Source organism: Tursiops truncatus, chromosome 3, assembly GCF_011762595.2.
Source record: "Tursiops truncatus isolate mTurTru1 chromosome 3, mTurTru1.mat.Y, whole genome shotgun sequence".
Lineage (NCBI taxonomy): Eukaryota > Metazoa > Chordata > Mammalia > Artiodactyla > Delphinidae > Tursiops > Tursiops truncatus.
The window spans coordinates 35844610-35856760 of record NC_047036.1 but is presented as its reverse complement, the minus strand read 5'-3'; the positions used below and the strand labels follow the sequence as shown (position 1 = coordinate 35856760).

At 41.4% G+C, this 12151-nt stretch overlaps 1 protein-coding gene across 1 annotated transcript in view; it reads left to right on the top strand.

Annotated features, from left to right (window-relative positions):
* The first annotated feature begins 4568 nt into the window (after window positions 1-4568).
* CCL28 (C-C motif chemokine ligand 28) overlaps window positions 4569-12151 on the top strand; it is a 21079-nt gene continuing 13496 nt past the window's right edge. Inside the window, exons 1-2 of the mRNA XM_004327026.3 lie at window positions 4569-4642; window positions 6729-6832. Coding sequence (XP_004327074.2) covers window positions 4569-4642; window positions 6729-6832 — 178 coding nt within the window. The remainder of the gene's footprint in view (window positions 4643-6728; window positions 6833-12151) is intronic.

Here is a 12151-nt window from a genome sequence, read left to right as displayed (position 1 = left end):
AAGTGCTTAGGTGGTTTCATGATTTACACTCTGTAATTAAATGTGTGATGGGGTTGGGCATTAGTCTGCCAAAGTAGAGAAGAAAGACTATTTTTCCACTGCTTTCCACTTTTTTTTTCCTTTCACTTACAGACCAGAGACCTTTACTTACAACACCTTATCTTTACTGCTACAGTAAAGTCCATCGTGTTGTGTGCCATGATTTATTTTTCTAGCACCCTACTGATAGGTATGCAGCTTGTCTTTAATAGTTTACTATTAAAAATGCTACAATGAGATTCTTATGCTTACATCTTTGCATACATGTGTCTGTAGTATAAACTCCAATAGTCAAACTCTTACGTCTTCATTTTAAATTGATAGGTATTACCAAACTAATGTCCTAAGACTTTGCACCAAATCACACTCCTTCTAACCACTTGTGATAAATAGATACTTGCTAACACACTTTGACCTTTGCCACTCTCATAGGTGAAAAATGTATCTCACTTTGTTTTCTTTTTATTTGTTTACATAGTTTTGAATGTTGAATAATGTTGAATAATGTTTATAAGCCTTATTTCTGTGAACTATATGTTCATATCCACAGCCAAATTTTCCATTAAGTCACTGGCCTCTTCCTTATTGATATACAAGATCTCTTTATATAATAGCCCTTTGTCTGTTGTCTGACCAATGTCACCCCCCTCCACGTGCAACTTTATGCCATTTGTCTTTTATAGAGTTTTATTTTTCCATGACAGAATTTCACTTTTTTGTACAGTCAGATTTTTCATTCTTTTCCTTATGACTTCTGAGTCTTGTTTTATGCTTAAAAAGTTGTTTCCTGCTCTATTTTTTTAAGTTCATATTTCCTTTGGATACCTTTATATTTTATTTACATTAAATATGTAATACATCTGGAATTCAAAGCCTCAACTTTTTTTTCACATGGTTAACCAGTTGTTTCAAACAATTCATTGAATAATCCAGTTTTTCCTGATGTAAAATGCTAACTTTACTACGTAGTAAATTCACTCGTTATATTTTCTGGATTTATGCACTGGTGTCTTGTGTCTACTGTAACTCTTTTAATGATAGTAGATTTACAATATATTTTAACATCCAGAAAGACTAGTCATCACTCACAGCTCTTCTTTCTCAGATTTTCCTGAGGAGATTCTTTTTGTTTTTATTAGCTTGAGGTATTTATTCTGCTTTGATTCCCAATTTATTGACTAATCTTAGGCAAGTCACTATATTTCTGTACCTCACCATCATAAAAGACTGATGATACTGGACTGAATCTGGATTATTTATATATATGGAAAGCATGAATGCTAAAAAAGAAAAGTTATAAATTTAAGTCTGGAACAGAAACTACAGTGTTAACCAGGAATAAGAAATCCAGTGAGAAGGAAATTCCCTACTGAGGCTCTCAGGTTATACTGTTTCTACTTAGTCCTGCATTCTTTGCTCTGTTTGCTTTGGCATACCTGATACCCAGCCCCATCAAACATTTAGTTAAGAGTATAAATCAGAAACTGTGGCACTGAAAGAGACCTAGCATGACTCTCCTAAAAGCCATCTCAGCTGAAAGATGTTCTAACTCATTTCTAAAGAATACAAGTTTCTGAAATATCACATACTCACTCTCTCACTCACTCAATCATTCACCCTTGACCCTTGTTTCAAGCATACAAATTCCCTGGTGATATGTATTTTTACAACTAACCGTCCTCCATGCTTTAAGGAAAACTCAATGCATAATTTTTTTGTTTTCTGTGTGGTATAGAAAACAACTCCTTCTGAGAAATGTATATTTGAAATATTATTACCAATTAGACTATAGATATTCAGAAGAGGCCACAAGTACCAACCGTGGACATCTGTGACCACATTGGCAAGATTTTGCCCATGTAGTGAAGGCTTGTTCGAATAATCCAATTTCTTGTTCATTCAACACTAAGCCTCTAGTATTTGCTGAGCACTGAATGAGGCACTGGGGGTATAATGATGAGTAAGATACAGGCCCTGTCCTAACTGAGCCCCACTCTATTGGAGGGCAGAGGCACACACGTATATAAAACAGTGTGAGATAAGTTGGCAATATACATTAAAAAGTGACTTAAATGGGCATACCCTTTGAGAAGTTCCATTTCTAAGAATTTATTTAAGAAAATTTTGAGATGAATGAAGAAAGTGTATAGAACTTATTATCATAGCATTTCTGTAATAGTAATAAATACCAGAAAAGGGAAAAACCAAACTACCTAAATATCCAAAAACTGAGTAGAATCTAGTAAATAAACTACAGCAAAACCATGTGATTGAATACTATTAAACCCTTGCAAGATAAAGAAACAATACAGGGCTTCCCTGGTGGTGGTGTTTGGGAGTCCACCTGCCAATGCAGGGGACACGGGTTCGAGCCCTGGTCTGGGAAGATCCCACATGCCGTGGAGCAAGTAAGCCCGTGTGCCACAACTACTAAAGTCCGCACGCCTAGAGCCCACGCTCTGCAACGAGAAGCCACCACAATGAGAAGCCTGCGCACCGAAACGAAGAGTAGCCCCCTTTCTCTGCAACGAGAGAAAGCCCGCGTGCAGCAACAAAGACCCAGCTTAGACATAAATAAATAAATAAATTTATTAAGAAACAGCAACAATGCAGATCCATAGGTTTGGCTATGGAGAGCTATTCCTGATTAATATAAAGTCACAAAACAGAGGGGGGAGGGGCAAAATAGGGGCGTAGGATTAATAGATACAAACTACTATGTCTAAAATAGATAAGCAACAAGGGTATATTGCATAGCACGGAATTATAGCCATTATCTAGTAATAACTTTTAATGGAGAGTAATCTATAAAAATGCTGAATCACTATACTGTATACCTGAAACTACTATAATATTCTAAATCAACTACACTTCAATTTTTTTAAAGTCACAAAACAGAAAGTGTTATATGACTCTATTTTTGTAAGAATAAACTATACTTACAGATAAAAAATCAAAAAGATAAACATCCAAATGTTGGGCTTCCCTGGTGGCGCAGTGGTTGAGAGTCTGCCTGCCGATGCAGGGGACGCGGGTTCGTGCCCCGGTCCAGGAAGATCCCACATGCCGCGGAGCGGCTGGGCCCGTGAGCCATGGCCGCTGAGCCTGCGCGTCCGGAGCCTGTGCTCCGCAACGGGAGAGGCCACAACAGTGAGAGGCCCGCGTACCGCAAAAAAAAAAAAAAAAAAGAGTAGATCCCAAATAAAGGTTCATTCAATGAATGAATATGCACAGAAATAACACTGGAGGAATATGCACCAAAGGTTAAGAAACTTTATTTCTGGATATTTAAACATTTTCCTTCTTTATATTTTTTTACATATTCCAATTTTTTTTACAGTGGACCCAATATAATTTTATAAATTCAAAATGGTAACTCAGAGCCTACCATAAAGTATTTGAAGCTCAGTTTTGAAACAGAGACCCCTGTTTGGCTCTTCATATCACAGAGGTTAAAAGGTGATTATTCTCATCACCCAAAGATTAATGGAGGAGCCCATTAAATTTTAAATTCTTCTAGGACATTTAAAAGTTGACATGGGGACTTCTCTGGCAGTCCAGTGGTTAGAACTCCACGCTTCTACTGCAGGGGACAGGGGTTCGATCCCTGGTCGGGGAACTAAGATCCTGCATGCCGTGTGATGTGGCCAAAAAATAAAAATAAAACAAAAATAAAAGTTGACATGATTTTCAAAATATCAATCTATATACTTATTTCAAGACAAATCTTCAAGGGAAATTAATTTTATTTTGTGAAAGCTACTGTTTAGAAATCTTCATCTCCCTAACCCAAACTGGCCATTTCTAGGGCCTGGATGGCATCAAGTATTTTTATGACAGTCGGAGGTTCACACTTTACTTCTCTTTAAAGTGAAAACGATTTGGTTTTTCCGGGTAAAGTAAAATATATGTATGTGCACGTGTGTGTGTGTGTGTGTGTGTGTGTGTGTGTGTGAGTGTATATATAAATTTTTTTTTTTTTTAAGTTTGCAACCTGGTATTCTTTGCCAAGGACAATGGAAAACACAAAACCATACAGTTTTAGATTGTACTCAAACTGTTTCATTCTATTGCTCTACCCTCCAACTACCTTTCCCCTAGGTCCTAAAGGCATACGTTTCCCAGGCTCCTCCTCATTTGGTTTTGTAGAAGCCCTGAGCCCAGATAACAATATTTAAATAATCAAAGTTGCTCTGATACCACTCGGTTTTGTTTTGTTTTGTTTTGTTTTTGCGGTACGCGGGCCTCTCACACAAGTGGCCTCTCCCGTTGCCGAGCACAGGCTCCGGACGCGCAGGCTCAGCGGCCATGGCTCACGGGCACAGCCGCTCCGCGGCATGTGGGATCTTCGCGGACCGGGGCACGAACCCGTGTCCCCAGCATCGGCAGGCGGACTCTCAACCACTGGGCCACCAGGGAAGCCCTGATACCACTCCTGAAACTCCTTCCCAGTTAATTCTGGTCCACATCTGCCTAGTGAACACCCTGTCACACACAGACCTACACACCCCATAATTACAGCTTGCACCATGTTCTCTCCAGACAAAGTCCCATCCCAATTTTGCCCTCACCCCAGTCAAACTGATCTGCTGGTGGATGTCAGGTTTGCTTTTTAACCCCAGGCTGACTTAATGCCTTGCCCCAAGGCTGCCATTCTAAAGGTGGTAATTTCACAAGTGCAAGCTTTAATGCTTTTGGTTCCACGAACCACACCAACTGTCTTCAGGTTACCACTACCCAAGCCACCATCTCAGCAGTGACCCCCAGGAAGGAGAGGGAAAGTACTAATAACCTGTGACACTCAAGGAGGGGCCCCTGTGCTCTCCAAGTCCAGATTCTGTCCCTAGGTCTTTTTCCTGGAAGGCCCATGGTGACATTTCCTAGCAGAGGAGAGAGGCACACAGTGAAAGGGAAGCTTTCCTGTTAAATAGAGAAACAAGTAAGAGTTCTCGAAAGAGTACACAGGGTCTGTCTAATCCCAGGTTCATCAAAACCGAGCCCAGCCTTCCTGTTTGATTAAAATCACTCCTATTACCCAATAGTCATCCTTCGTTTCATCTGAACAGAGGCTTTTTTCTACTGCACAGAAGCCACCCTCAAGAAGGCCTCTTAGGGCAGGAACTTCAGGCACAGTGGCAGGCTGGTGACTGAATGTTTATGTACCTGTGTTGTTTCTGTAAATCAAAATAATTTCTTAACTGTGGCTGTTTCAGAACATAATTTCTGTGCAGCTTCCCTGACTCACCTTCAGAGCACCTGGTCCTCTGCTAGGTCCAGAGGCTGCTCAGTTGTGGTGGGTGCATATAGCTTCATGGGCCTTAACAGTCACCTCTGCAGCCGAGAACTTCAGCAAGAGTCTTAAGACCTTTGCTTAGTGGCAGAGTCTGGAACGGCTGCTCTGCATGACTAGGTCTTCCCATTCTTGGCCTAGCCCTGTGCCCACAAAGCTCCCATTTCCTATTGTATTATAACTCCAGTTCTTGATAGTGAAATTAGAGCTTGGTTAAGTACCACAACTTGACAGCTGGGGGACAATTCTGACCTCGAGCTCTTGACCTTATAAAGTAGCGCTGCCCAATGCAAATATAGTGTAAGCTACATAAGTAATTTAGAATTTTCTGAGTAGTCACATTAAAAAAAGTAAAAAAGCAGGTGAATAATTTTAATAATATAGTTTATGAAACTCAATATATCAAATATTATCATTTCAGCATATAATCAATACAAAAATTATTAACGAGATATTTTATATTTCTTTGTACCAAGTCTTTGAAATTCTGTGTGTATTTTACACTTATAGCACATGTGAATTTGGACTAGCACATTTCAAATGCTAAAGGACCACATATGGACAAGAAGCTACTGCATGAGACAGTGCAGTTAGAGGAAGCACGGCAGGACTTTGGAGGTCATCCAGCCTGCCTTCTTATTTAAAGTTAAGAACATTTGCTAAGGTTATGTAACCAGTTAGTAGAAAAGGCAGGATTAGAACCCAACTACCCTCAGCCTACCCTATAGCTGTATTCACAAAGCTGATTAGTGACAAAGCTGGACTACAGCCCACACCTCCTCATGCCTGCTCACACCTGCTCTGGGGCTCTTTTTTACCAGGCATAGCCCCTCTACCTGTCTTATTACCTTTCTCCTAAATAAACTAACAGCCTCACTGGAAACACTTTGGCTGCAGACCAAGACCAGAATGGGGTTGAATTTTCCCATCTTTCCACCAGATAATGTTTTTTATGACTTGCCACCTTTGTCCCTAGAAACTCAGTTTCAATAAGCTACTAAAAAACTGATTCCTTTACGCAATGGTTCTCAATAGAGGTATCCATCAGAATCACCTACGGAGCTTTTTAAAACTTCAAATCACTGGTTCTCTACTGCAAAATTCTGATTTATAACTGTGGAGGAATTCATGTAGGTAGCTATTTTTAATGGTCCCCAAATTGATGCACACCTCCAAACTCACAGCAATCTCACCAGAGGTCAGATCACCACAGACATCACCTGATCCCTCAGGTGGTTGAACACAGGTCTGGTCTTAAGAAAGAGCCTGGTTTCAAGGAAAGAAACATGAGAAAGAGGTACCCTAGCACCTACCAGGGTGGAGCTTTCTGGCTTGCTTTCCTCCACGCTCTTTCTCTGCACCCAAGGGCACTTTTAGCCTCATTTCCTGATCTTAACAGGCTCACCTGCGGTGCTGTCGAGCTGCTGGGGCAGGCAGGAATGCAGCGGACAGGACTCGCTCTCGTGGCCTTGGCTGCCTGGGTGGCTCTTCAGCCCTCGGAAGGTGAGTGGCCGGCTGGCTATCTAAGCCTCCAGGGGAAGGAGGGGGGCTGCCTTCCAAGATGGAGCTGGAAGGAGTGAGGTACTTCTGCAGTTAGGGGTCAGATTTCCAATTATCTACGTGAGAGTGGCGTTGGTTTAAATTCCTCATCTCCAAGAGGCAATTTCAGGAAGGAACCTCATTTGCACTTAAATATCAGTAATTTGCCACCAGTGCAACTTTGAGCAGTGCTTTCTTTTCTGATGATAGTATCTTAAGAGAATCCCTGGGTAGAGGCTGGAGGAAAGCCCCTATTATTCAACTGTCTTCCCCCTTACCCTGACCTGCTGAACTGTCTGAATACAAGTGTGCATATTCCTGGAAGAAAGACAGACTGCACCTCTGGTTTATGTTTTGGTAAGTTGCAAGCTTTCTGATCAAAGTCAGCCCTGTGGTTACTGAAAACCAAAGGGACACAGGATAAAGGAGATGATTGAACCATACAAATTATATCAAAGAGAACTTCTATTGTGATTTGCTAGCATATATATGGAGACTATAACTGCGTCTGGACTGGAGGCAATCTTTTCTACTGTATTTAGGAAACCCTAAATATAGGTATTTAATACTTGACTGATTTGACTCTTCCACTGTCTTCTTTTCTGAAACTTTACCCTGAATAGAGTCTCTAAATTCAGAAAAGGTGAAATGTAAGTTTTGTTTGGTCTGCTTTTTGAAAAATTAAGCCAACATTTTTTTTTCAATTAAAAAAAATGTTATTTATTTATTTTTGGCCGCACCGGGCGGCCTGTGGGATCTTAGTTCCCCTACCAGAGATCGAGCGGGTGCCCCCTGCAGTGGAAGCGCGGAGTCTTAACCCCTGGACCACCAGGGAAGTCCCGAGCCAACGTTTTTAAACTGACAGATTCCAAATACACATACTCATATATACACACATACGAATTAGATTTTAGAGCTTCTCTTGAAAAGTCAGATCTGGCAACAATGGTTCCACACTCCCCGGCAAGAACTAGCTAGAGCAGACCAGCCTCTGTCCTACTCTGGAGGTGGCTATCATTCTATGACTCCCAATAGAGTGCCCCAATCTACTGAGCTTTATTACTGAGCACAGTTCTTCATCTCTAGCCACTTATCTTAGCAAAACAAAAAGGTTTTCAGTTTATATGTTTCTGTAAATTTTTCAGACAATTTCACCATTAAAATTTTAGGACTCACCCCCATTGTTAAACAAAAGTCTACCAGCTAAGGCTTTATTCCTAGTCTTGGCAATGCAGTTTTTTTTTTTTTTCTCACATAAAGCTTTGAAATAAAAGTGTATACAACTCCCCGTTCAGCTTCCGGGCCTATTTTATAATCCAGCCGCAGGAGCAGCAGCCGCCCTCCTCCAGGAGAGGAGGGAGGGAGGGGCCGGCGGAGGGGGCAGGGTAATGAGGGAAGCCTGCCAGACCCAAGGCCAAGGTCTGCATGGGACTGAGCTCTGGCAGAGAGGGTGGGACCACAAAACACAGAGGTGTTTGAAAAGGAACAGTTGGTGATGATAAGAAAGAGCTGAGGAGACCCAACAGTAACTTTCTGGGTTCGTCTTGGGGCTTTTTCCTAAGGCAGTTTGGGTCACAGGGAAATCACATTGTCTGGGAAGCTCCAGCTTTCTTATTTAAAAATAAGTGATGTCGGGATTAAAATCATGAGAGTAGGCCTGAGAACAGTTGTGGAACTGAGGGGCAAGCCCACTGCTTTCCGTGCCAAACGTCCATTCAAGTGTCTGTGTGTCTCAGGTGCCTTGCGGGAGGTCGTAATGAATTCAGGCTGGGAGAAAGGTCAGGTTGGGAGGGAGAGAGGGAGAGAGGGAGGAAGGGAGGGAGGAAAGTGAATACTGAGCAGCGCAGGGAAGGAGGTATACATGGCCCTGGCAATTGTCTCAGGCTGAGGGAGGGGATAGGGAAGTGGCCCATGGCAGTGTGGGACTTTGGGAAATACATTTTGTTTTTCGAGGCATTAAATGTTCCATTCTCTTAATGGTGCCGGAAGTGTCCATCTTGATGTGATGGCTCAGTAACTGGCATCCCCAAAATATTCTGCATAAATCAGGGAGCAGTTGACTTACCCATAATTAGAAGCCCTGGATTCTCCTCAAAGATAGGGCATACTCCACACCTGCTGACGTGGCTGCCGGCTCCCAGAACTCAATTCCGACTCCATAAAAATGTCTATCATCCAGTGGCCAAGAGCCAGATTATTTAAAGCCACAACCCAGGGCTTTGTGGGCCTTGCTGTTTTTATTGTGCGTTAAAGACGAAGGGTCCACTTTGTCCAGCAGACACAAGTTGGGGGATTTTGCTTAAGTCCCAAATTGGCTTTCTTCCCATTTCCTGTGACAACCTACTTTCTCAGTGCAGGATGGCTCCTGATTAGAGATACTTGCTAGGGACTTGCTGCTTGCATCCTAAAAGAAAACTGTATCTTTTGTTTGTTTTAATCATAGAAGACTCACTAAGGAGGGTTGGAAGAATATACATTTGTGCTTGAAAGTTGTTCTGAACAGTTGGGACTCTGTTTCACCAGGAGTGCCTCCTGAGAAGCCAGACAAGACGTGCCCAGTAAATCTGCCCTTCAGTTTCTCTCCAAGTGTGCCCTTTAGTTAAAACAATAGGTCCTGATTTCCCTGAGTTAAATAACATTATTGGATTTAGCATCTAGATTTGGTTAAAAAAAACCCAATCATCATCTTTATAATGTAGTTCAGGTTTGTTTGGTTTTTTTTAATGTCCTTTTCTATATCTAGAGAAGCAGACTGGCTTCTTATAATAGCAATCTTCTCAAATTTCAGTCATATATGGGCCCTTTTAAAGAAAAACATTCTCTTTATTCTCAATGATGACTTTTAAATTATTTTACTACATCACTTGATGTATAAACATATAACTAGGTATAAACCCCATATATATGTGTTTATGTATGTATCTTCTGCAACTGTAAAACCAAAATAAATTTAAAATTTAAATAAAACCACAACTACAAAGCCAAGAAGATTTAAATGTAACAATATTAATTTAACCTAATGTTAATGTTTGGCCAAAACGAAAATCGCTATTCCAAACATAAATATAGCACTGATACTCGAGGTGCAGGTTTTGAGTTTCATGTGCATTAACTACCCTGTTCAGAATAAGAAGTGTTTTTTTCCCCACCATCTTTTTCTGTTTGAACCCTGATGGTATAATTTGCCCCTCCCTTAGCATGAATCCATTTTGAAACTCCACTCTGTTCTCTTCTTATTGGCCTGGGACAATTAAGATAGTATCTGACTTGGTAACAACACTAGCATAAACTTAAAGCAAAATTCAAATGTCCTGCAAGTGCTCCTTTAAGATGGTCTTCCAGAAGGTCCAGAACGTGTCTATGTAAAGATTATCATTGAGATGAAATATTAAATTTAGGCATTGTCTGGAGAGCTCACGGACCCTGAGAACACATCCCCAGACGTCTATGAAACCCAGTTTAAGAAATGCTGGCATACTGGGAAGAGTGTGAGCTTTGGACTCCAAAACGCCAGGTCAGAATTCTAACTACATGAACTTGGGGAACTGCTTAACCACGCATAACCACACAGATTTTTAAAAACATTAAATAGGACCATGAAAACGTTCCTGCACCCAATTCCAACATGTGTGTAGGTTTCCCCAGACCAACAAACAACACTGAACTCCTCTCAATTCTGACACTATCTACCCAGAGATAGAATCAGATTCCACAGGCAAAGGGGTCAGCCCCACAAGGCTGCCCTCCACTTCAGGTGCCAATCGCAAGCCCACATTGTTACCTGTGCTTCTGACCAACTGGCTATAAATGGGTGGTTCCAATGGTCTCCCTCCTTGGGTTTGATTAATTTGTTAGAGGGCTCATAGAATTTAGGAAAACCTGCTTACTCACCAGATTACTGATTTATCACAAAGGATATCAAAGGATATGAATCAACAGCTGGGTGAAGAGATACATAGGGTGAGGTCCCGAACAAAGGAGCTTCTGTCCTGTGGAGCTTTGGGCCCAGCACGGTAGCACATGGAAGCATTTTGGTTCCCCAACATAGAAGCTCTCCAAACCCCCTCCTTTTTTTTTGCTTTTATGGAGGCTTTATTACATAGGCATGATTGATTAACTCATTGGCCGTTGGTGATTTTTATTTATTTATTTTTGGCCATGCTGTGCAGCTTGTGGTGTCTGTCTTAGTTCTCTGACCAGGGATCGAACCCGAGCCCTCAGCAGTGAAAGCGAGGAGTCCTAACCACTGGACTGCCAGGGAATTCCCAGCCATTGGTGATTGATTCAACCTCCAGCCCCTCTCTCCTCCCTGTAAATCCGGGTGGTACTAAAAGCTCCAACCCTAACCAGCTCGCATCCTTAGGCGCTTTGCAAAAGTTACCTTCATTAACATGAACCCAGTTGTGGTGGAAAGGGCTTATTACCAATAATGACCAGACACTCATTTCACCTTTATGGTTTGAAGCATTTTCGGGAACTGAGGACAAGAAAACCAAATATTTTAACAAAAGATGCTCCCATTGCTCTTATTAAAAGGCAATTCCAAGCGTTTTGGGAGTTGTGAGCCAGGAACTCACGTATATTTGAAGATCAAATATATCTGAGAAATATATTTTGGTCATGTGAATGACCTATATTTTGGTTGTCTGAATGTCCAAATATAAATATTTCTTATAAATCACAGAACACAATCTACATACTGCTTTATATTTTGTTCCACTTAATCATAGGTAACAGCATATCTGTACAACACATATAGTCATTTCTTAAAAGTTTGCATCATTCATCTTAACAGACAACAAACTTCTTGGAACATTAAAGTTTCATTCATTCATTATCAATTAAGAGTCCTATCAAGAGACAGAAACCAGACAATAATTAGAACAGCAGAAGTTTAATACAACAAATTATCAACTATAACAAGAGACAGGCTAGAAAGAGGACACTAAAGCATACAGGAATAGCAGATTTTCCCGGGACAAAATAGAGTACTCAGGGAAGAGATCCTGCACCCCTTCCCTGCCCAGCTGAGACCAAGACCTTGTTGGAGGGCACAGCCATGCTCACTGAATGGCAAAAAAAAAATCACCAGGTCTGCCCTCCAGTTTGCAGGGGAAAGTTCTTCACAGGGAGGTGTCTCACTGGAGGGAGAGGGGGCCAAGGATGGGGCAGTCTGGCTCTTTAGTTGTGCAGCTGACAATATGTTTATTCTGTGGATGCCTCTGAAATGGGTGCCTTGGCAATCAAAAGCTTAATGTCAGGCACTTACATTACAATCAAAAA